The sequence below is a fragment of the Aspergillus pseudodeflectus genome (assembly GCF_044049435.1).
Source record: "Aspergillus pseudodeflectus strain CBS 756.74 chromosome Unknown BJX68scaffold_61, whole genome shotgun sequence".
NCBI lineage: Eukaryota > Fungi > Ascomycota > Eurotiomycetes > Eurotiales > Aspergillaceae > Aspergillus > Aspergillus pseudodeflectus.
The window spans coordinates 132,868-156,529 of NW_027263837.1; the positions used below are offsets into that span (position 1 = coordinate 132,868).

Genomic DNA, 23,662 nt, shown 5'->3' on the forward strand with positions numbered 1-23,662 from the left:
CTTATCCCTGTACCTGCGGGCAATGCCGAGTGAGAACACCAAGACCACGCATATGAGCTCCACGAGACAGCCCTCTACACTCCTGGATAGATCGGCCGGCATATTACTGTCATTATATGCTTATTTCCGGTTGCTAGGGCACAACCGCTGCCCAATACCCAACGCCGATGATGCCGCGGTCTCGATTTATCAAGGTTGGGTTCATCGTGGTCATCCATCTTCCCATCAACAGGCAACGATAACCTCACTATGGCCGTCAGAGCACTTCTGCTTGTGATGCCAGCTATCTGGGCTATTATATTCCTCTTGTTTAATGACAGGTATCTATTGCTCGACTAAGGTGTCATCATCACTTACCTGGGGGTGCGAAATTGGTTCGTTCTTGGGATCTGTGACATTCTCAAAACTCAACGACAAATCTACCCCTGCCTGTCAGCACCTTAATTCTCCTTAACCTCTTCTTCCTAGCTTCTTCTAACACGGTCAGCCTGGTCTAACGCCATTTATATCCCCTCCACTGAAGACAAATTGTCGGCATCACAGCCCCAACAAGAAGCGCAATAATAATACAGCTCCTTGCGCTAAGTCCGATTTCCTCCAACATCTCTGGGAACCTGGCAGTTAGATCAGCGTCGCCGCCAACCTTGTCACAAGGCAGTGTGACTCACCAAAACGGCCCGATGAAGCCCCAGGTCTGCCTCACGGAGTTCACAAACACCCCAACCGCGGCCGCATCTGTCGGAGAACAGTCCACCGCATACGTGAGATTCAGACTTGTTACAATCGGATTCCCGGCAGCTGCAATGGCCATCCCAATTAGCGGCGTGATATTCCACCGCGCGGAGGCTTTCTCAGTCTGCACGAGAAACACCACGACTCCAGCTAGCACAAGGGATATCCCTGCGTAACTAAGTCATAATCTGTACTAGGGCGACAGAGCCGTCCAATCGCTTCCTTTTCCCTTAATAGTCTTTTCGCGATACCACATCCATTGATCGGATCAACGGCCGCTGGTAACTTCGCCGATGCCAGAGCCGATGATGATAGCGAGATTCTGGAGGCCGATCTGCTGTGCGTCAAGAGAGAACTTTTCGGGGAAGATCTGAGGGGCGTCAATTGAGACCCGAATACTGGCGAAGAAAGGACTATGGCGTAGGCGATGCTTGGGAGGAGGACGCAGGGACGCACTGCTAGACTCAGTGGGCGAAGAAACTCAGCAAGGGTGAGTGGGTGTGAATCCAGGCGCTTAGGGCGTGTAATTGGAGTTCTGGGTCTACCCCGTGCTCTTGGTCCGCTGCGGTGTGGTTGGTTTCTGCACCGAGGAAGAAGTATGGGATGACCTGGATTGCGTTCACCTGGGCCCTTGTGAGCTTTCCACTCGAACCGTTAGCTTTGGACTTACTGCTGACTCACTATAGCCAAGGCCCAATAGATCCAGCGATACCCTACCCTCTTTAGGACAAACCCAAAGATGAATGACTTGCGTACAGCGACGGGTGGAGGGCCTGGAAAAGTTCGGCGAAGGTGGAGAGGGGGAAGAGAGAAAGGGTATTCTACAAATCTCACCAAAGCAAAGCATCCCGAGATCGGGGCGAAGCTGGACTCTATCGAATTGGAGACGGAAGCATTTGGGTTCATGTATCTCTCCCTCTCCTTGTGCTGAACTATGCTAATTTGGCGTACCCAGATTTGTCGGAACGCACACCACAAGCGCAACAACGACTCTGCTCTTCTATCACCTCCTCCACAACCCCGAGTGGATGCAGCAATGCGTTGCAGAAGTCGATGCCAATCTCCCTTTTCTTATCGCCGGGGAAGCAGCTTATCCCGTCTCAGCCGCCGATCCTCTCTCCCTTTTCTGCGCAACTGCATGCGCGAGAACTTTCGTATCACCCCTGTCTTCACTATACCACCAGCTCGTCATGTGATGGACCCGGCTGATGTGACTAGTGACGGGGAATGGTTTTCGAAGGGGGTATGTCATACTCCTTACCTGCTTGCCCTTACCTAACTACCTGTTCGGCTCCGTAAAAACTAATATTATTCATCTAGACCTCACTGGCGGTGTGCAACCACGCCTTCCACCAGAACGCGGCCGTCTGGGGCGCTGATCACAACACCTTCACGCAATGTGTTGGGAGGATCCAGCCGTTAATGCACAGGCACGGCTGCTGATGCATTCCGGTCTCGGTGGGAGGCAGTGCATTGGAAAGACGGTGGCCCCTACAAATATCCTCAAGGTCGTTATTACGCGTCTGAGGGAGTTTAGCTTTGAGCTAGCCAATTAGGATGGGTGCGAAAAGGAGAGAATGGAGGACGGCAAGCTCGGAGAGGTCAAGGGATGCTCACCAATGCCTGAGCTGGTCAGCGTTGGGTTTGGTGATCTCACGGAGGCCTTGTTTGTCAAAGCAAGAGTTAGGTGATTCTCTACTTACTCGTTTGGCCCGTGTGTCTATGGGTCTGCGGGAGTCTCATGGAATTTACGAGGCTTGATGTTCGGCGTGCGAGAATGCAGACATCAGGTCTGATATCACAGAATCAGGCATGTTGGCTTTCTAGACCCTGCACATGCACTGCGGAGGCAAACTTTGTTTACTCAACATCTCCACAATCACCGATGCAGGATTCTATTATGGCATAGAATTGGTTTCACTAGCTCAGGAGTCACCAAGCCTAAGGCTGCTGGAGGCCTTGCTTTAGTGGAGGATTCCAGCTTGATAGTCAGAACCGACTCTTCTGCCTGGATTGCTGAGCAATCCCAGATAGGTTGCCTTGTTGAGGAGACCCTGTGCGGCATCTTCCGACGACTACCTACCATACCTAGAACATTACACCTAGGGAAGGCGCTAGAGAATCCGGAGTTGCGGGTATTGCCTCTCGCCGGAGCTTCACCAACGCAGTCCTTTCTTCGTCGAGCATTTCCATCCTCATCGACGCTACTATTGCCCGAAGCCACGCTGTACCAAATGTCCTCTTTCCTCTACAGTACTGACCTTTTAAACGGACACAGACCGAGCCAGCGGCGAGTATTTCCCGAATAGCCTACAAGTTCCAGTCTTCAGCTATCTGCGCGATACCACCTGGCCCGTCAGCCTGTTCGCGGCTCATAGTTAGCTGTGCTCAAAGTAAGATCTGACGGGGTCGGAGCTAAGCGAAGGGTCGAGCTTGCCTAACTGTTGACAAATCCCTCTGCCACGGGGTACAACCTTGGACACCTTGGAAACAGGTTCGGCCCAGAGACAGGATTTACCTTTCATTACTGTCTCAGAGTCATCTAACTTGGTTGAGATTGGGATCTGGTCAGGATTCAGTTTTCGGCGATTTTTGCACGGAGTTGTCGTCCATTTGCGGTTCTGGATTCAACTGAACATCACCCCAGCGAGGGTGCGATACCCAAACAGACTCATCGCGCTCCGCGACTGGGATCCTCCTGAGCTCTGAGTCCCAGCCCAACCCAACGGTGTGGTAGAAGCCAAGGATTCGCAGGGTATATTTAGCTTAACTCCTGCAACCAGCCTCAGTCGTCAGGTTTAGCATGTTAGCCCTCAAGTTAGGCCGAGGTTAACCTCGGGCTGCTCAGCCGTCAGCGGGACAAGAGGCGGAATTTGGGTCTGGGGTGTGGGGACGAGTCGAGTTCCGTCGAGTCTGCAGGGCAGGGCACTCGGACCCGATTCTCGGCCCCCAGGCACGTGTGTCGTGTTGGTGAATGATAGCCTGTGACCTGTCAGTGTCAGCTTCAGAATCCATCGAGTTTGTCAGGTTTGTCAGCCAGCAAACTGAAAGGCGTTTTGGCTGGACGCCTGTTTAGAATTGTAATTTGGATGCTTACACGGTCTTACGAATCAGGGACCAAGCATCTCGAAATTTCTCCGACTCACCAACGAGCCAAGGAGCTAGCAAGCTGGCGCAGAGCTGTCAGTTCCCTGGTTGGATGCAAAGGCTCAGCCGCTTTCTTAGCGCTGGGGTTTATTTTGGGTGTCTCAGCCCTGTAGACTAACTGCTTTGGCTTTAGTGTTTAAGAAAATCGGTGGAACGCTGCAGAGTCTCATTTCTCCCCGGATGCGCTCGGCGGTCCTTGTCGCGGAGTTTTGGTCATGATCTCAAACACCATGACTGGGATTCGAGGCGAACGTCGTGTTTGTCGAGTTTCTCGACTTACGATAGATATCAGTCAGAATGCTATCTGCTTTCTTCGACGGACAACCTTTACTCTTCCTTCGATCCCAAACCCAGCCGCAGGGTCCACTGGAGAACCCTGGAGCTCTTGGGGGCCGAATGCGCAGCACAACCTACTAGAACCCAACTGGCAAGAAGCTGTTTACTGATCATCCTAACCGGAGACTAACTCTTTCAGAGCGCTGCAAACCTGTAGTTTGACTAAGGCCATCCGCCTCCCATCCTTCTGTCAGCCTCCACAGCCTGCCCGCTAGTCCGGCTTCTTAGTAGCTCCCAGGAATAGGCTATAGCACAGCCCTACAGTTATACTACTTTCACCACAGCTTTGGTGATCGGTATAGCATCAAGTCCAAGAAGAAAAGCTATATAAGGAGGGCTTTGTCGCCGGGTTTTTGGAATATCATCAACAGCATCAAACAGCCTCTCAAGCTTGTACAGTCTAATCATCCATCTTCACCCTTCTCACCACTACTCTAGTCTCTAATCTTCTCTCCTCAACAACTCCAATACAACCATCAAAATGCGCTTCATCACCAGTATCTCTCTTCTCGCCTCCACCGCCCTTGCCATCCCAACGGGCCCCTCCCCTTCTGGCTATCCCGCCCCAGTCCCCTCCACAACCCCTGCCTCAATCGACGACCTTCTCCCCCCAGTTGTTCCCATCAACACCCGATCCGGCAACGAAGAGCTCATCCAAAAGCTTATTCTCGCCCCCACACAACAAGACCGAGCGAAACTCCTCGACCAGCCCGGCGACTACATCTTCGACTTCAACGAGGCCGGCGCTCCCGAGTCCTCTGAAGCAAAGGGCCTCGGCGGCTTCTCTATCGCCGCACACGCAAAGACCCTTCCTAGTCTCATCGGCAACGACGCTGCGATGACCCTCGGCTTCCTGGGCCCCTGCGGCATGAACACTGCACACGTGCACAACCGCGCGACGGAACTCAACGTCGTCGTCAAGGGCCGCCTCGTCACAAACTTCGTTCTCGAGAACGGCGCCGCCCCCATCGAAAACACCCTCTCGCTCTACCAGATGGCCGTCTTCCCGCAGGGCGCGATCCACCAGGAATTCAACCCCGACTGCGGTGAGACAGTTTTCGTTGCTGGATTCAACAGTGCCGATCCTGGTGTCTCGCAGGTCGCGCAGAACTTCTTCTCGCTCCGCAAGGATGTTGTCCAGGCTACCCTTGGTGGAATCCAGACGCTCAACGGCCAGGATCTCGAGAGTTTCCGCGAGATGATCCCTGCCAACATTGCTCTCGGCATTGAGGCTTGTCTTGCCAAGTGTGGCCTGCAGAAGAATGAGAAGAGGGATGTGCGCGAGTTGATGTAAAGGGCTTTTCCTTTTAGTTTTTGGGTTTTCTTTCAGTCAATGGATGGGTTAATTGCATTAGATGGCATGGGCAATGTCTCGCATGATAGATGGATGTCTTCTTGGGATTGTTTTCTGATTTTCTTCTCTTTTCTTTGCTTTGCTTTGACTAGCGCTCGCAGATTGGTATATACATATCTTATTAGTGATAATAGAAATGCTCCTCTTATATACATCTCTCCCATCTTGCTCTTGGCCACTCCGCGGTCTCAATATTGCCATCACACTAAATTCAACGGTAATTTACACTTTTCTCCCATGAAAACGACATTCATATGGTAAAGTTGTTAGACGCTTAGCCGGGAGAGCTGTTAGTCATTGCATAAAGCCTGACCGTATACAAGAGGAACAATCCACATGTGCAGACAAGGGACTGTGACCATAAAGCTGATAATCGAACATGGGCACGCTGTGTTCACTACATGAGAAGCCTTGACTGATGGCAAACAGAATATGACAAGGCCGTCCAGCAGGAAAATAAAATATCCGAGTTTGACCATTCTCTCATTCTCTTCTATTCAGCCAGTGGCTTTCAAAATTCCATTTTTGCGTTGTAGCATTACATATCGAGTCAATATTCCTGTCGCCCTCTTTAAGAGCTTAGACGCCAACCTTAGTCAACAAGATGGAATACAAGGAATTCTTCGCGAACGCAACCAAAGTGGTGATGACCGAGGCGCTGAAATAAGAGGTCGCTTTTCCTACGCGTTGTCGGGTTTGGAGAACTAGGTCCCACTGGTGGTAACTCAATCTTCGCTATCTTCAGCTATATCCCCCATCGAACCGCTTAGCTCCGCTATGGATGCCGATACTAAGAGTATCAACAGGCTCATGGGCAGCATGGATCCAATCCTGCTACGGAAACGTCCCCGCCGGCGGAGTCTTCGCTTTCCTCCAGCGGCTGGGAATTACGTATGGGTGCGCGTGGGCACCGCGTTGGTTCAGTCTCTGCTTCGGCGAGTTTTTCTGGAAAATAAAGCGCTTCTTTTCTCGTGCATGCCGTCTTGGTTCTATGACCCTTTTACCTCTATGACGTTTTCACCAGTTGGATCCCCGCTTTCTTTCAGAATATGGGGATGAGATTGGAAGGGGTTGAGCTTGGAGTCAGTACCAGCTAAGGGTGAAGGTGTTCTAGTAGGCCGCGCCTCACTACCATGGAATAATGAGTGGCCGGCAGATTCACTGTTTTTTGTCTTTGTATTGGGAAGTTGAGGAAACATAACGTTTTTTGTTCTCTGGTTTGTACTCTGCCTGTGCTAGAGACCTAAGGCCGCAGTCCTCCCGATGAGGCCTAGCGCTATTATCCCTCCCAGTATCTCAAGCGTCTCCAACACCTGGAGTCTCCTCATCATCCGACCATCCATTTATCCATCGATCATCGTCAATCAAGTCATTTCTCCCTCCATATATGATGTGCGGGGTTCAATATCCAGTGTACACTGCCAACCTAAAAAAAGAAAGGCAAGCACGTGAATACTGCATTAGCTCTAGACGCCTTCCGTCTCAGCCTCGCTGTGCTGGAAAACGCCATCCCGCCGGGCCCCTGTCCTACTCACCATGACTGCATCTCGACCTGGGCGATGCGCCGACAAATTGATACCGACTTGATTGCCGCTCGGTTCCCGTTCCATGGCCATTTCAAGGCGCCGCCGACATGACACGTACACGGCCAGCTGGATAGGCGCTTTGCACGAGGAGCTGACAGCCGCGAAATCAATGCTCGATGAGAGGCCCGCGGCCCTATCGCAACCAAAACTTGACTACAAGAGCTATATCTATGGGGAGATTTCCAGCCACAAAGCCCTCATCGCGTGCTTTCCGTCCGGTGAATATGGTATCCATGCCGCCGCCCTTGTCGCTACCCAAATGTGATCGACCTTTCCAGATATTCAGTGTCTTTAGGTGGTCAAAATTGGCGGCGGTGCTTTGGAGATAGCTGATCGATATTAGGCTGGGTCATGCCGTCGTCAGTTTTTTCGACTGGGGTAGACGTAGGCGTGGTCCAGTACGACGTCGGGAAACACGTCGCTGACGGCCGTGCGGTCTATAGGGAATGCTCAATAGACCATCACAGCGATTGCTAACCGCGGTGGGAAATCTGCGGCCGGAACGCACCATTGGATATGATCATATGTCACGATTTCTCCGCGACTATTTCCGAGGCTGACTGACGGGCTTCGCTTCGAGAATCTTTCTCTGTACAAGATGGTTCTCCTTACATCCAGTGGCAACTGGAATCCGAATCTACTCCATATCGTCTACCGAAGGCAAGCCGTACAGCATTCTTTGAGTACCTATCACCTTACCGAATTTGTCAAGATACCTGCGGAGGAGATGGCCAGACACGACCAAGTGGATTTTGAAACATGGCCTGCCGGGAGACTTCTCTTTGCATGTGGCTTTCTGGGAAAAGTACATAAAACCTACCTTTACAGGGAAGTGATGCTGACCGCACTCATTTGAATAGGAAGTTCTCGTCACGTATAATACTCTCCTCGCTCCGTATCAATTACTCCGAGCCTCGCTGACGGGATGCAATCTAGGACCACTGCGGTACACTTTCTGGAGACGTTTCATCACGAACCCGATGTCTTTGTCGTGCATTCTTCTTCAGCCACGCACGCCGCGCCAGTCTCGCTGCCAAATGCCCCTTCGAAAGCTTTACGAAACGGATTTTGGAACGCCTGACGCATTTAAATAGACCATACCCGAGAGGTATGGTGAAGAGGATCAAGAGTCTTTACAAGGCAGTTCCGTTGCAATACGGGGTGAAGTAGCGGACGAGATGACGAATGCGCAAGACACTCTGAGATAATCCACCTCCTGAATCCCTCACGACACAACTGCGGCTGACAAAGAGGCAGTTCTTCTACAAGTTGGCCGACACAACTCAGTCAGTCCTCTCCAAATCGCGGCGGAGCGCCTCGCCCCTCGGATTATCTCTCTTTTGCGCGACAAACGGGCGGGTCTAGCCAACCGCGAGAGGGAGACGCGCACGCCTTGTCTGCAGACTCCCTCTAGGAGGCTAATATGCTACATCTTTATATCAGATCCGCCTGCTATCTTTTATTCCAGGCTCTCTGGCTTGAGAACGCACCGGTGATCCACTGTTTGCTTCGACTAGGTGGAGTTCCTAGCTACCAACCTCACCTGTCTGTTCCCCCAACTTCTCCTTTAGAAACGAGTCTCTGCCAAGGCAGCTTCCCTACTGCGACGCCTCCGATTATGCCCGATGACCAAAAAGCGTATTCTCAAACCGAGCTGCGGAAGGAGTGGAGCGAAAGAGTATTTCATTAGGCTTATGCGCAGCAGAGGATGTGAGATACCCCCTGGTGCTGCTCTGCGGAGCTCGACCCGTTGGTAACATGCACCAAATACCATTGCCAATGTAAAGAACAGAACGCCTAGCGTCACTGCCTCTGTCATGGCGACGTTTGCATGTATCTTCTGGCATGTGAAGGTAGCCGAAGCTTCGGACAATCACGGATACAGGCTGGATGTCCAAGTGGATACCCTCTTGTGGATCCTCCGAGCTCTCCACAACAGCCCTATACAAGGTCCAAAATTCTAAATTCTTCAAGGTTGATAAGACGTCCATGTCACAGCTTCGTGCTCTTAATCTTCTTAGTAGTTTCTAAGGGTTTTCATCGTACTGAGGTCGAGCTTTCGCTCCCTACCAGCACGTTCAGAGCTGGTCGGTAGCGAACTTGGCCTGGAAAAATGTACCGAGCCGAAAATTTAATCATGGTTATAGCTGGTGCCCGTTTCCTCCCTGGCGCACAGCTCTTTGCTGAACTTCTCCATATCTTGATTCTGGCTCGCCGAAGATCCGGCCAAAAATTTCCGCCCTGTTCGTAGCTCTAGAGACTCATTGCGCAGTAACACAGAGGGCAGTGGGATCCAGTGGCAAGAGGACATTTGCAGATTAAGGCTTTGAAGCCTTACTGTAGAACACTTACACTTGCGTCAATGCTCATCAGTCCAAGTCTACTTGGCCTACAACTTCTTTTCTCCGCCATTATGGCTTGCGTATATCTATTTCTGGATTCGGCAGAGGCGCAACAAGCGAGATATATGCTTGTATTGATTCGTTGGTTTCCTTCTTCTTGGGCCACCTGACCTCTGTATATCTGCAATCTCTGGGAACATGTACAGTGGGATTCAAACACGAGAATTCTTCCCTTTACACTTTCTAAAGAGAGAAAAAAAAGTTAAATAAACTGGGTTAACCAGCTACAACACGCACCTAATGATATATAGCCGATTCATAGACCATCTTTGAGCCTCTGGAGTGGCCAGCTTTGTCTCGTCAGGAAGAATATTCACTCTTTCAAGAATCGCCTCAGGGAGGGTCTGCCACCACTCTCTGCGTTAAGGTGGGCTGAGAAAGGCCTGGACCGTCCGGAGAACTTTGAAATTGCCAGTGAGTATCTGTCGGCGACTGTCGCGGCGTTTATGTATCTCGCTAGCCCAGCGATCTACACGAGTCTTCGCGACAACTTTAATTTGATCTCTGGTCACCTGCAGGAGGCAGAAAACGCCCTAAACGCACGGCGGCGCATGGCCCGCGGCAACTCAGCGGCCAGTCTTAGTCTGACTGCGCTCTGGGAGGAGTTCATCCGTGCAAAGTACGATGTCATGACTGCCACCGCGCACTCATTCGTCGTGCTTCATGCTACCGAGTTGCAGCTCCATTATGCCAAAGAAAAGGCTTCCCTCTCACCCGATGACGAGGCGGCAATATCGCCCTTGAGAAAGAAATGGGAAACCTTCATCTGGATCATTCAGGTGGCTGATCTAAAAATGTGGATGCTCATGGACGGTTACAATGGCCATCATCCTCTGGCTGGAATTGTTGCCGGGCAGCACAATCCCCACCTGCACCACCTAACGAAGATTTACCAGGAGGATTTAATGCGCCTTACTTTCACTCTTTCCGACGAAGTGCGCAAGACGCAGGAGGCATCTGAAAGCGTCAGTGGTTTCATTGATTGCCGTGGGCGACTTGCTACGGTCACCGCGGCCCAGGATCAGCTTCGGACGGTTATACGGGGCTCTCAGATGTGTCCTGTGCCCCGGGAGCCATGGATCCGCGAGGTCCTAGTCCGGCAGAAGGAGACGTTAGAACGATTTCCGGAAGAAAGACATAAACGTGGATTCGAAATCGCGGTATACCACAATCGGTAATGAGAGCTGTTCTGGTCGGCATTGGGATGATCTACGCGCGGCCGTTGAGAGTCATGTATCTAGCTGGGGAAAGGGGGTTGATGGGTCAGAAGAGGTCAAGCCTCTCTCAAGCTACATTGGTTTGACGACGTTGAATCGGTCGGCGAAGCAAGGAGGTTGGGATTCACTCCTCTAGAGCTCGCTACGCGATAACAATCTAACCCTCTGATAATAGCCACTTCCAGAAAATCCGTGAAACAGACGAGTACAAACACAGACTACTTCGTACCACCTTTCTCGCCATTGACGAGTCCAGCGCACAGTCCTATATAGACTCAAGCCCCAACATCAACTCCTCGACTACCAGCCAAAATCCTCCCTCCCCGAATGACATGAAAGGCACGTCCTCGCCATCGAGGCCGACTTCGACCCAGATAATCCAAAGAACCATCCAGACACATTCCTAGGCTACACAGGGGAGCTGCGGATCTTGGGGAACCTGGTCTGGAGTGAGCTATATCCAATGCTTTTTATGCAGTCTACGAGCTTGAAGTATCTGGGGCAGATGGCGATGGAGCATCCACGGCAGGTTTGTACGGGACTCGCCGTGCCGGTGTTGATTGAAAAGCGGAGGGGGGAAAGGAATATATTTGGCCGACTCTGGCACTGGTCCTGGAGATGGATAGCGAACAGTAACTTTCCCTACTCACGCGCCTGGAGAATAAACATGGCAGTAGGTATGGTCGTGGCATTTCCCTGCGCTTTGTTCATCTGTTCGAAACTTGGGATTTAAGTGCTAAACAGTCTGTTCAAAGCTACTGTTACATTACTATTTATTATGGGTAACCTCTCATGAACCTTGGTTAATATGATGATATTGGGATTCTATGTGTACATAGCGCTCCAGTAGTTGTAGGTTGGTCGAAGGTCTTGATCAATCTGTCGGTAGGAGGAGTCAGGATATCGTGGTAGGTAGTCAATATCCACTGCCTATCTCATGTTCTTAAATAACGCAAGGTGTCGCCTCCATTCGCGAGGCAGGCAGGCATGGTTCAAAGGGCTTTCAAGTCCTTCGACCGCGATCCGCCGAATCAAGCCAGCAATCAAACCTTGAAGTCAGCGACATTGCCATTATTAGGAACCGTTAGCACATTAGTATTTACTTTACTAATGTTACTTTATTATCTTATCTTCACTACTGGTATAAATCACTTACCAGGGACCAAGGTCTATATAAGACAAAATACAGAAAAAGCCTCTTAATTAGCTTCATTTGAAGATTCGAGTCGCAGGTAGGATTGCTGCGGTGAATGTATATATAAGGCAGAATATAAAGGTTAGATCATATATATTCTGTTCAGGCTAAGCTAAGTACGTGTCCTTACTATGTAAAGGGCAAAGGTCACTGCAATGGGGTTGACCTTCAGTTTGCGGGCGTACCTTGGGGCATGTTTTCTATCTCATATGAGCCAACAGACTAAGTTTTTCCGGGCTTGCATTGGTTGGGTTTCCCTTGCTTTCAACTTCAACCTTTCTTTTTTTCGCTCTCCCTCTCTCCCTTACAATCCATCTTGTCCGCACAGTTCAGATGGCCGTTGTGGTAAGTAGAAGTTTAGACCCCATATTTTCACCTACTTAATGAATTTGGAATGCATTGGAAATGGACCTTTGGCTTCATAGGTATGTACCTAACATTGGAGCAGAAAGTCTGTTATATGACGGTGGCGCCTGGTTGCCTACAGCCGAGGCCATTGTTCGACTCCCGAGGTCGCCCAGACTTCACTTCGGCAACCAACAAAAATCCGAAATGCCGACTTGACTTGAACCTTCTGCATACACTTTTTGAGTGTTCGTTTTCGTTTGTTCTGATGTCCTACTGCTCACGCTATACCGGCCGGTCATTTCGCTGTATATTCTGCGACTGATTGAGGAGTCAACCAGGGGATTTGTACTTGCGGCCATGGGGCTAACAGCAACAACCCCTTTTCCCAGCGTTTGGAGCTCGAAGTACACAGACCTTGGGGGTGGCGGCGCTGCCATGCTAAGCCGGAATCCAAGCCGAGCAATCCACAGAACCCAGGCCATGTCTCCAGAATTTAGGTTCTGCATCCGAGAACCCGGGGAGTATGGGGATAATGTGGGGAAGGTTGGGGTAAGCGTCTCGGAATCCTCTCCGAAAGTTCCTTCGAAGCCGGGACCTTGCGTCTTTAAAATTGTGTCAGGACCCCCTATTGCCACGTTTTCCAGGGATCATCGAGATCCGATATCCCTGTCAATACTGTCACCATGAAATTAGGCACCCTACTTGTCTTTCCCGCTTCCCTACTTGGCATGGTGGTTGCCAGTCCTCGCCCGCGATTGCCCTATAAGATCGACACCCACCATCATTTCTTGCCTCAGGTATACAGAGATGGTTTGTGGCCCGAACTCTAGACCTTGTGCAACTGATTGCTGATTAAGAACAGCGTTGGAGAGCGCCGGCGGCGATCCATCTGGCTGGCCCACCCCTGACTGGACCCCCAGGGCATCCTTGGAGAATATGGCCAGCAACGGAATCCAAAAGGCAATCCTATCACTGACCGCTCCCGGCGCAGCCATTGCTCCGGACGTGGAATCCGCGCGAAATCTAGCCCGGCAGGTAAACGAGGAGGCAGCTCGTCTCCGCAAGCAGTACCCGAAATCATTTGGCTTCTTTGCATCGCTTCCCTCCCTTACGGATATACCTGGCTCCCTTGCAGAGATTGCGTATGCAATGGATGTTCTCAAGGCAGATGGAGTGACTCTTTTCACGAGGTATGGAGATGGGAACAACTATCTAGGCCATCCTCAGTTTACGCCAATCTGGGAAGAGCTCAATGCCCGCAAGGCCGTCGTCTTCATCCACCCTACGCACCCAGTGAACACCACCTGGACGAATCCACTCCTCCCCCAGCCAGTCATTGACTATCCCCACGAAACAACCCGGACGGCCGTCGACATGATCATCGCCAATGTCACCCGAAAGTTTCCCGACTGTCCCAAGATCCTCTCGCACGCGGGCGGTTCGCTTCCGTACTTGATTTCTCGCATTGCAACCACTTCGCGAGAAACAGAGGATACAAAACTGATGTATGGAAAAACAAGCACAGAGCTTGTCGAAGATTTCCGCTCTTTCTACTTCGATCTGGCGCTCTCCAGCTCCCCGGCTGTCCTAAACATGCTGCTTGACCTGGTTCCGCACAATCAAATCATTTATGGTCTGACCCTCCTTCTATTCGTGATGCGCTCATACATGCCATAGTCATCATACTAATACGCTCAATCCAGGTTCCGACTTTCCATACGCGGCCTCGGACAAGGTCGCTGGATTCAGGGAGAATCTGGATGCGTTCCACATGGGAGACAGGCTCCGTAAAATGATTTACCAAGGCAACGCCAACGATCTTCTCAGGAGGTAATTTCGTTTCCAGTAGAAAGGTCACACGCTTTGATGGTCGAATGCAGCCTGTTTAGTAATGTCAGTCTCTAGCTCAGCTACCTCTTATATCCCGAGGCCTATACATCTCCGCCTCTGTGCGGATTCAAACAAGTAATGAAAGGTCAAAATGACACCTATACCTTGGGATGGCCTCGTGTTCGGAATAAGTATTAGCTCCAGTGAAACTTTGGTCGCAGTATCTCGTGAGGCATGACCACGGCCCAGATGTAGCTACGCTTTGCCTGTCGCGTAGCAGGCTTTGAAGTTGGTCAATACTAAGATGGGAACATTATCACTCTCGTCGCTGTAACATCGGGTGTCTGGCGTCAACAACAATCACTCGATGTATGTGGACATTGAAGCAACTGATCGTCGACTACGAATCTGCTTATAGAGAGTGCCGCGAGATAGGATAAGGAAACGAGAATGAAACGGCTGTCCATGACAAGCCAAGAAAATACATAAAGATATGTTCTCTTAGGTAATGGATTTGGGAAGCTGTAACCATTTCATGATCAACATCAGAGGCCTGGACATGCTGATGCAGTGGCGTCATGCGCCATGTTGCTTGTCATTTCCATGGAAGACGCCATTGTCGCAGAAAACAGTCGATAGGGGCCTAGTGGCCTTTTCAAGATTGTGCCGAATCCTGATCCGCATTTGTAGCAGCTTTACGACCTCTTTTTTCTAGTTCCCCTCTGTTGCTAAAAAGTGCCTGGATTGCAAGTGTCTGAGACAGTATGAATTTTTGCCGGAGAGTATTGAAATTCAGAAGATTGCGCTTGGCCTTGCTATATCAGGATTAATCGCTTGCCCCTCTTACCTAGTATTGAGGTGTGGTGATATGTGTGACTCGATCAGCCCAAATTTGCAAGCCGCAAAGCTGATCGCTCCTGCGCGAACACGAGATGTGGAGGCGAACTCCAACCCATCATAGGAAACACTCTAGATTCTGGTCATTGCTGCCGACGGCAATAGTTGCCCTTGTCTAATTATGTGAGTGGAGTATTTAGGCCAACAGTTTGCCCAAACCTTCAAGTCCCGCACTAACACCACTACCACTTCTTCAACCGCGCAGCCCCTTCCCGCGCCCCGTCTCTCCCCTTGCCAAGATGGCCGGATAACTTCTTGCCCCCTACAATGACAGCATGCGCCTGGGCAAGGGGTATAACTCTTTTTTACAGAAGACTTGTGCCGAAGGCATGGTGACCCCCAACAGGAAGGATCGCACCTTGGTCACGTCCTTCGACAAGACGGCGCCCGTGTCGCAGGTCGTCAGCTACTCGTCGCGCTTCGTGGAGAAGCTCTCTGACATCACGCAATTAATGAATATTTCCGCCGGCAATTCGATTAAGAGTGGGGTAATTTGAGGTCTCGGGAAGCTTGTTATCTGTTGATGAGGCGAGGTTCTCTTCGGCGGATGTCGATGCTGTGGTCTCGGCGAAGGTGGTCAATCGTGAGTTTTGGCTGGTTAGAGACTAAGAGAAAAGTATGCTAATCTTTGCTACTCTGGTTAGAGACTACAACAGTTGTTGACTCGGCGGAATTGTACACTCTTTGCTCTTCTATTTTGGGCGGTTGGATTGACTGATTTCCGCTGTACAGTAACCAGGACCTGTGCAGCTTCAAATACATGGACTCAGAAACTTTCCACAATTATTATTGGGACTCATTTATCTCCAGTGCGTCTTCCATTCCGTCTCGCCACTACTATCAATACTAACAAGAACCCGCACAGGCTTCGCCGAAGGAGGCTAACTCCACGGCATCTCATCCGTCCGAGCCTTCAGCCGCACCCAGAGATCTACCCTCGAATCCGCCTTAAAGCGCCCTCAACAGCGCAACTAATAACAAAGATCCCACTCCTGCAGCATCCATCATCGTTGATTTAGATTCCGCGCTGAGCGACTCCGAAACAACGATCTCCGTTAACTGGATCGGTGGCGGGCAGATCAGGAACGAGCACGAACACGAGAACAATAAATGGTCACTTGAGGAACTCATCAGAGCCGCAGCTTCATTTCCCGCGCGCGTTAGCAAGACGCCCACAAGCACGCATGCCATTCTGACCAAGTATAACAGCATCCCGTCCTTCCTGTCATGGGCGCAGCCGCGACAGATAACGATCCCGCAGTATGATACCGCAGATGCATTTGCGAGGGAGTTGTTAGATACATATATGGCGTGCAAGGGCCATATGAGGCTTGTGGAGGATGTTGTGGCGGCACCGGAGTCATATCATAAGAATGAGGCCGTGCATGCGGTTGATGTTTCGATTCGGGACCCGGTGACGGCGAGGAAGATGATTAGGGTTGAGATGGCGGCTATTGTTGATGTCATTGACGAACTGTGAGTGATGGACATTGTCTTCTCCCCTTTTCATCTTCTGGTGGCAGTGAGCTGAAGGAGCGTGTTTCAGGTACAAGCACCCCGAGCGGGCTGAAGCAATCGATGCTGAATCCAAGGTAACGGCGCCAGAGCTCTCGGCCGTTCGACTACTGGTAAGTTCCCTGTCGCAATCTGCGTCCCTCGGCTCTCCCTAATCCATCACGACAGGTCAAGCTATCCAGTGGCCTAAAAGCGAGCAATGCAGGAGAGGTGCAGACAGTTGAAAATCTATAATCTTCTGCAGTTCACGTTCTCGAACACGCGAGTCCGAGAGGAAGCCAACAGTTCCAAAACCAGATTCTGTCCAACAAGCCCTTGAAGAGAGAGGCTGAATGCGCCAATCTCGCCGTGCCCCAATGCCAACAATGCACAGGAATTAGATTGATACCACTCCTCTTCCTCCTCCTCGCCTTTGTCATACCTCACCTAGGGGTTATAGCAGCCAAAGACGCAGCGGCCATTACTCAGGCAAGCTTCGCAGAATTGTTCTTTTGTCTGTCTTCCTATAGCTGGTCCCTGGAGTGCCTAGCTCAAAAGTGGCGCAGACGTGTCTCATTCACTCCCTCCTCTGCTCAGCTCAGCTCCGGATTGGCATTTCACTAGAAAGGGCGCCTACGAGGTTATAGTGTGCAGAGTAGGATACTACCTTGGGAGATACATCGCGAAAAGATGGTAAAGGCGGCCAGTATAGACGACCTGTCTAGCTTGGTTATAGATGAACTATATCACATCGTCCAGTACGAGAAACGAACTGGCTGAGCCCCCCACGGGTGTCAATTTGCCCCCCTCCCTGGATCCTAACAACTTGAACCTCTTTCCAGCATTCCCTAACACTTCTTCGCATTGTCACCATCCAATTCTGGAATGTGCAACTTGATGCAAGCGAAGCTAATCTTGGTCGTCGTCTCCCCAGAGCTTCCACCCCAGCTGTTCACAGCCTCGGACAAATCCCACTCCATGTTCACATACGGCCAGCAAAGCCTCCTCGCGCCAATCTTGACAATGTCACCCGCGACATAGACATCGTCGCTCTTGACGGGCTGTCCGATCTTCGTCCCCTTGTACGTAACCTGCTGGAAGTATGTTCCGGAGAAGGTTCCACGGCATCCCATGGCAACGAACTCGTCGCAGATCGGGTCGGAGATCTCCTCCCAGGTCACGAGCGAGTTGACGGGGCCGAATGCTGCGGCATGCACGTTTGTGTGGTCCTTTTCGCCAGTGGTGATCCAGGTGATCTGGCTGTCGCCATCAGCAGCACCAACTTCGGATGTGGCTTGTTCGCCAAGTTTGGTGTACTTGTCTGAGAAGAGCGCGACGGCGACGTTGCGGTTTTCAGTCCGGGGGAGGACGTGTGTGTATCCGTCACCCATCCAGTCGTTCGTGGTCACGTCAACAGCACCGCGAGAGGGCCACGCGAAGATGTACCGGGTCGTATCGGCAAATTTGGCGAGCGCACTGTAACTTCCTGACATTCCGCCCATGGGTTCTCCGGACGCACCGTTTGTCGTGTTCTCATTCGCGATCTTGACGCCGTTGTTACCCATACCCTGTGTCTTGGAGTTCAACCATATGGCGCCCTGATCTTCAGCGCAGATACTGGCGAAGGGAGCTTCCGAGGCAGCTTCGAAGGCGATACCAGTGTTGTGGCTGCAGCCCCATGAGCTCGAGGCGCCGGCAATGTTCTGAAGTTCACCGGCATCGTTGACGTATTGGATGCTGTCACCGAAGTGACCGGCCGCAGAGCCGGTATATGCTGTCACAACGAAGTACGCGCCGTAGAGGCCGGCTTCGGCAGAGTAGACGAGATCACCGTTGAGATCAGGAGAGGCATGCAGGCCGTCGGACTCGTGGACGCCAGGGCCGCCGAGGAAGGTCTTCCAGGTTTGTTTGCCGTTGGTGTAGAGGTAGAGAACGGGGACGGGAGTGCTGTCCGCTGGTGCATTGGCGGTTCCGGCTGGGAGGGCTTCGTTGGTGAGCAGGGCGAAGCCGTCGTTGTGGGCGACAAGACCACCGGCTACTTGATTAGCTTAGTCTGCAGAGGAGAAAGAGCTGTATGTACCTTCTTTGCCGCCTGTGACGGTGACAGTATCTCCTACAGCCTCAAAAGTATCCGGGTTCACCTTTTGAACGTGCACATCGGTTCCGCTCGAGTCGAGGTAAGCGAGATAGGCCGACTTGAGATCCGGAGAAACCGCAAATGGGGTACGTCGATGGTGAGGATACCCAGTCCAGTAGGCCTCCTTGATCGGATTGAACGAGCTAGTAAGCTCAAGAGTATCGACGTATTTCTCAATGAATGACGCATTCAGGGCTGCCGTGGCACTCTGCGCCGCAGAGAGCAAGGCGACACCAAGAAGAGAGAAACGCATAATGAACGAAGAAATAAATGAATGACTATCGACCAGCGATAAGAACGAAGATCAGCGCAAGGAGGTGAAAAGAGCGACTTGGTTGGTTGACGACAGGGACAGGACAATCCAGGGATCAAGGCAGATCCGAAATATATGCAAATCTTCGTAAGGCGTTAGTTGACATTGCGTCAAGGGACCAGGCACGTCGAGGCTGCAGAATTCGAGGGGTTCCCGAATCATCAAACATGGCTGTTTTGAATAGAGGTGCATTTCATATCCACAGCCCCTGGTCTGTGGGCCGCCGTTTCACCACGAGGCCCATTTAAGACATGACCTAACCACGGCCCTAGATTTAGGAAACGGAGTCCAGGCAAGGGCCAAGCAGCGGTCAGTATGCTTAATCAAACGAAAACAGGTTACAATAACAAAGTAAGACAAAGAGATACATTCTGAGAAAAGCTCATCTCATCGAGCGGGGCCCGATTCGATCCTGACAGCGGGCAGGAGCACCCAGGATCAATGGCTGAACTAGCTACAGGATGCTGCACTTTGATATGGGTATTGAGTAAGCGCCTCCATTACGAGATACTGATCGGCGAGTAAATCGAGTCCTGCCGTTCCAGAGAACTTTGGAGGACGGAAACAATAGTCGAGACATAGTACAAACCATTCGATGTCGACTTTGCAGGGGGTAACTCGGGCAAGCGCGAAGTGGTCAGCTTGGTTCGTGCTGGAACTGTTCTGTGGCGGTCCCGGGAATTCAGGAGTAGACCCCTAGTCGAGGGCACCGCGAGAGGAAGGTCAAGCCATTCATGACACCTTGGGGCGTTTGGGGTTCGGCATCCCCCCACCACCTAGGCGCTTCCGCTCCATCATCTCCATCTCCTGTTTCATAATCCTCTCCTGCTCGGTCATCTTCTTCGGGGCGACCATGACAGGACCCTTCTTCCCGGCCAGCGGGTTCTTCTTCGCGGCAGCTGCAAACACATTCTTCGGCTTGCTATTCGCACCACCGAACGACATCGACACCTTGGGCGCAGGAGCAGCTTGCGTTGGGGCGGGTGAAGCAGCAGCTGACGTCTCCGGCGTCACAGACGTGGAGTTGTCCTTGTCCTTTGCATCCTCGGGCGACTCTGACTGTGCCGGCGGACTCGGCTGAGCGGGCTTGGCACCGAAGGCAAGATTCAACTTGACCTTCTCGCCCTCCTTCCGTTGTAGATTCCGCGCCTCAGGATCGATATCATCATCCTCCTTGTCGACGTTCTGGCGCGCCCGAGCAACCTGCTCCAGGATCTGTCTCTGTTCCCGCTCTTCATCACCCCGATCCTGTCTTTCCTTCTTCATAATCGCTTCTCGTCGTCTCATCGCATCCGGACTCCGGTCGATATACGAAACAAACAGACCCTTCTCCGTCTCCTCAACGTGGCACAGTCCCTCGCGACCGAGGTGCGCCGCGAACTGCGAGAGACTCTTCCATTTCGTCGCGTTCATGTGGATATGCTAAAAACCACCAATCAGTCAGTCACAACTCTCTCTTTCTCCTAAACAGAGCTCCGCTCAAACAGAGGGAAAGCTTACCTCCTTATCCGCAATAACCTGCTGATAAAACTGGTTGATATGAGTCTTCTTCTCGCCGTGTGTCGAGCGAAGCAGAGTCAAAAAGTTGCTGATGAACTGCTTGCTGTAATCTTCAATGTATTTCTTCGGGTCTTCGCCGATGAGTAAGACTTGTCGGACGTGGCTTTCGCTCTGGACGTGACTATAGCAGTATATCACATCAGTATGTGTCTTCGCACTCGAAGTGATGGAAAAGAAAAGGCCGAACTCACCATTTGAACCCGTTCTCATCGCGCATCTGGCGCTCGCATGCTTGACAGTACCATCGTAGACGACCTAAACCTTTCTTGGAAGGAGTTAGCTTCTGGCTTTTGGGTTGAAGATCAAGAAATGACGTACGGCTTTGATCTTGTTGGCGATGGCCTTTGTGCTTCCGGCTTCAGCGCGCGGCATTGTGATCAGTAGGTATCGATAACTTCCTCCGTGGAATGAACAGCAGTACGCAGACGGAGATCTGGAGAAGTTGAAGAGAGAAAGCGGGTGGCGAAGGTCCGCGATAACAAGTCACGCCGCTTATCTCATCATCACGTGACTCGTCCTCGTTTTCAGCCTCCTCTAAAGTTGCCAAGAAGCTGGAATTCTGGACTTCGAGTGACACAATGCTTAGGTAGTACTACAGGGGAGCTTAAGCCTGTAAAGCGTGCGTCGAATAATATCTACTAGTATTAGACCAAACTCCACCTACCCTACCAGCATCCGAAGACAGACTGCTTTTCTGACAGCGAAAGGACGCCCCTCCTATAGAATACAGAACCAAAAGGATACAAACTGACGAGATCAGATTTGTGAACCACGACCGTGAGTGGCCGTATATAAAATCGAATAATCAATCAAATTCAATCCATCAACCAACACTCGGAGTCCGTCTGTGGTAAAAATCACATCACATACTCGTGGATCGCTGACGGGCCGTTCTCGTTGTACTCCACGCGGCTCATGAAACCCTTGCTCAGGCCTTGATCTAGGACGAAAATAACCTTGGATGCAACCTGGGCCCCAAGAAATACGGCTTCTTCCATGCCCCGATGACTACCACCTGAAGCCGGGCCGCCAGGTCCATTGAGGCCGGGAGCGTTTTGTGAGGCAGCATTCGACGCAGTTTGTTCCTTCCATTCGGGGAAGTACTCTGGCGGCTTTACTGTCCGCACCGACGTGGGTGTCTGTGAGTGCCCGGTGTGACGGTGGTGAGAAAGAGAAGGGTCCATTGAGGGTGTCCCAGGTGGCATGCTCGGGGCAGCGGGATTGTTGGAGTGTGTTGCGGCGACAAGAAGAGGGTTCACCCCATGGCCGCCCGGGTGGTGCATTGGGCCGGGCATTTGTGGCGCGGGGGTATTTGTGCCGCCGGTGGGGAGTGGTGTGGAGAAATTAGAGGGAATCTCGGATGTGAAGATGGTGCCGGAGGGCGAGAGGACAAACTTTTGAGTGATAGTAGCGAGCAGTGCTTGGGTGAAGCCTATGACAATTAGTAAATGGTTGAGTGTGGAGGGTAGAATCACGAACCCTTGACTCTGCTACCGTTCCCAACGACGATCAATGACTCCCAAAGATCACTACGCTTAGTCGCATCAGGCACGGCAAGGATAGTATGATGGATCTGAGTGGCAATGTCCTCGAGGATACCACTTGACAATCTTTCTCCTGTCTTCTGCTTCGGCGTGGCAGCAAAGAAGCGCTCAACGCCGACTTCGATGTCTCTGGCCTGGCGAATGAACCGCCCTGGGCCGCTTGGTGCATCCTTCTCCGGCTCTAGCTTCACAAACTCGTGGTACTGGAAGGTAGCCTTCTCCTTCTTCGAGTTTGGAAGACGGACAGGCTTTGCGGACTGATCTGCACCCTTCTTCGTCACGGTCTTCTCCTTTTCCCGATTCGCGAGGAATTCACTGGTGTTGCCGCTGACAATAGCGGCTACATCCAAGACACCCTCGTCCTCATCGCCCTCGCTATTCCCATTCGGAATTCTGGGCTGGGTTCCATCGGGTCCATTCTGCGTAGAGCCGGGCGCGGTCTGATTTCCGTCTTGCCGTGCGGTGGCTGCTGTACCTGGTAGCGGAGTCCCTTGTGGTAGAAGCTCCGTAATGTTACTGCGCTTGAGCTGTTCGCACATATCCCGAGTGAATCGTTTTGAAGCTAGCAGCTCCAAGAGCCGATCTGTCATGTAGTCGCCGCCGCATCCTTCCAAGGCAATTCCTCGGCCGTGTTCGTTAATCAGGAAATCTGTGACGGCAGTGACATCCACCTTGTCCTTGCCGACATCGATGACAGTGGCAGTCGACACACCATATCCATAGCACACGGCGAGTGCCGAGTCCATCAGACAGAACGCAGGCGTCTTGAACTTTTCAAAGACAAACTGCGTGATCGCTTCCCTGTCGCGTAAAGACCAAACTGGCTCGGCGATGAGCATGATCGGCGTGTGAAAGGGCGGACTAAGGGTGTTGTAGACGTGTGTGAGTAGAGCGAAGAAACAAGGCCAATCGACGATGCGTCCGCTCTCCATAGGATAAACAGCGCCCTCCTGGGAAGCGACATCCTCCTCGTAGAAAATCTCCTCGACGGTCTGACCGTTCTCTCCATTCTCCTCCTTCTTCTCGCCCTCCGCAGTGCCTTCAGCAGGTTCTGTCTTTGTCTCGTCCGTACCCTCGGTCTTCGGTGCGTCTCCATTTCCCGCTCCCTCTTGCGTGGCTGGCTGGGCGTCTTTCATCTCAACATCTTCCTTCGGCGCGTCGGAGCCATTGGCGACCTTGATCTCTTGTCGTCGCTCGCGAATCTTGTACGGTTCATATTCACCCTTCTTTTCGCCCGGGAACATTCGCGTCGGGAAACGGTATCGAGCTGGTGTGAACGACTCTGGAAGACCCAGTTGCGCCAGGGTCACTTGCGATCCTGGCGCAATTATCTAGCGAGCGGTTAGCGGGGCCCTCCTTCTTTTTCAGATACCAATTGCGTGAAGCGGATCCGACATACGAGAATATGCTCATCTTTGAATGGTGGCATTCTCTCTGGTTGGGATGAGGAGTTGGCTGGAGGAGCTCTTTCAGGTGATCCGCTGCGTTCGCGCTCTGGCGCCTCCGACAGCGCGCCAAGAAGGTCGAGAAGCCCAATCTGGTTAGCGCTCATTTTGTCAGAGAACTTCAG

At 51.8% G+C, this 23,662-nt stretch overlaps 10 protein-coding genes across 10 annotated transcripts; 6 read left to right on the forward strand and 4 right to left on the reverse strand.

The window, feature by feature from the left end:
• Positions 1 to 493: 493 nt before the first annotated feature.
• BJX68DRAFT_271411 (uncharacterized protein) lies at positions 494 to 811 on the reverse strand (the record flags this gene model as incomplete). The annotated part of the gene is made up of 2 exons (XM_071046938.1): positions 494 to 614; positions 669 to 811. 2 exons carry the CDS (start codon positions 809 to 811, stop codon positions 494 to 496), a joined length of 264 nt encoding a protein of 87 aa, XP_070894326.1.
• A 737-nt stretch (positions 812 to 1,548) lies between these two features.
• Positions 1,549 to 2,118, forward strand: BJX68DRAFT_246138 (uncharacterized protein). The gene is made up of 3 exons (XM_071041605.1): positions 1,549 to 1,638; positions 1,688 to 1,975; positions 2,053 to 2,118. The coding sequence occupies exon 2, from the start codon at positions 1,761 to 1,763 to the stop codon at positions 1,926 to 1,928; it is 168 nt and encodes a 55-aa protein (XP_070894327.1). The 5' UTR covers positions 1,549 to 1,638; positions 1,688 to 1,760; the 3' UTR covers positions 1,929 to 1,975; positions 2,053 to 2,118.
• Positions 2,119 to 4,066: 1,948 nt separating this feature from the next.
• BJX68DRAFT_246140 (germin family protein) lies at positions 4,067 to 5,719 on the forward strand. The gene has a single exon (XM_071041606.1). The coding sequence runs from the start codon at positions 4,697 to 4,699 to the stop codon at positions 5,507 to 5,509; it is 813 nt and encodes a 270-aa protein (XP_070894328.1). The 5' UTR covers positions 4,067 to 4,696; the 3' UTR covers positions 5,510 to 5,719.
• A 1,187-nt stretch (positions 5,720 to 6,906) lies between these two features.
• On the forward strand, positions 6,907 to 8,105 carry BJX68DRAFT_246142 (uncharacterized protein). Its single transcript, XM_071041607.1, has 2 exons — positions 6,907 to 7,960; positions 8,016 to 8,105. The coding sequence occupies exon 1, from the start codon at positions 7,178 to 7,180 to the stop codon at positions 7,418 to 7,420; it is 243 nt and encodes an 80-aa protein (XP_070894329.1). The 5' UTR covers positions 6,907 to 7,177; the 3' UTR covers positions 7,421 to 7,960; positions 8,016 to 8,105.
• Positions 8,106 to 10,003: 1,898 nt separating this feature from the next.
• BJX68DRAFT_271413 (uncharacterized protein) lies at positions 10,004 to 10,735 on the forward strand (the record flags this gene model as incomplete). Its single annotated transcript, XM_071046939.1, has 1 exon — positions 10,004 to 10,735. One exon carries the CDS (start codon positions 10,004 to 10,006, stop codon positions 10,733 to 10,735), a length of 732 nt encoding a protein of 243 aa, XP_070894330.1.
• Positions 10,736 to 13,045: 2,310 nt separating this feature from the next.
• BJX68DRAFT_258309 (amidohydrolase family protein) lies at positions 13,046 to 14,151 on the forward strand (the record flags this gene model as incomplete). Its single annotated transcript, XM_071043511.1, has 3 exons — positions 13,046 to 13,127; positions 13,180 to 13,950; positions 14,021 to 14,151. 3 exons carry the CDS (start codon positions 13,046 to 13,048, stop codon positions 14,149 to 14,151), a joined length of 984 nt encoding a protein of 327 aa, XP_070894331.1.
• Positions 14,152 to 15,319: 1,168 nt separating this feature from the next.
• Positions 15,320 to 16,793, forward strand: BJX68DRAFT_271415 (uncharacterized protein; the record flags this gene model as incomplete). Its single annotated transcript, XM_071046940.1, has 4 exons — positions 15,320 to 15,527; positions 16,028 to 16,520; positions 16,591 to 16,672; positions 16,728 to 16,793. The coding sequence occupies 4 exons, from the start codon at positions 15,320 to 15,322 to the stop codon at positions 16,791 to 16,793; spliced, it is 849 nt and encodes a 282-aa protein (XP_070894332.1).
• A 416-nt stretch (positions 16,794 to 17,209) lies between these two features.
• Positions 17,210 to 19,324, reverse strand: BJX68DRAFT_182635 (uncharacterized protein). The gene is made up of 2 exons (XM_071037230.1): positions 18,619 to 19,324; positions 17,210 to 18,573 (listed from the first exon to the last, which is right to left on the reverse strand). Exons 1-2 carry the CDS (start codon positions 18,926 to 18,928, stop codon positions 17,387 to 17,389), a joined length of 1,497 nt encoding a protein of 498 aa, XP_070894333.1. The 5' UTR covers positions 18,929 to 19,324; the 3' UTR covers positions 17,210 to 17,386.
• Positions 19,325 to 19,720: 396 nt separating this feature from the next.
• BJX68DRAFT_271417 (putative C2H2 finger domain protein (Kin17)) lies at positions 19,721 to 20,920 on the reverse strand (the record flags this gene model as incomplete). The annotated part of the gene is made up of 4 exons (XM_071046941.1): positions 19,721 to 20,410; positions 20,489 to 20,669; positions 20,740 to 20,813; positions 20,867 to 20,920. 4 exons carry the CDS (start codon positions 20,918 to 20,920, stop codon positions 19,721 to 19,723), a joined length of 999 nt encoding a protein of 332 aa, XP_070894334.1.
• Positions 20,921 to 21,044: 124 nt separating this feature from the next.
• Positions 21,045 to 23,566, reverse strand: BJX68DRAFT_182661 (putative chromatin remodeling complex subunit (Arp9)). Its single transcript, XM_071037231.1, has 3 exons — positions 23,492 to 23,566; positions 22,028 to 23,423; positions 21,045 to 21,980 (listed from the first exon to the last, which is right to left on the reverse strand). Exons 1-3 carry the CDS (start codon positions 23,519 to 23,521, stop codon positions 21,406 to 21,408), a joined length of 2,001 nt encoding a protein of 666 aa, XP_070894335.1. The 5' UTR covers positions 23,522 to 23,566; the 3' UTR covers positions 21,045 to 21,405.
• Positions 23,567 to 23,662: the final 96 nt, after the last annotated feature.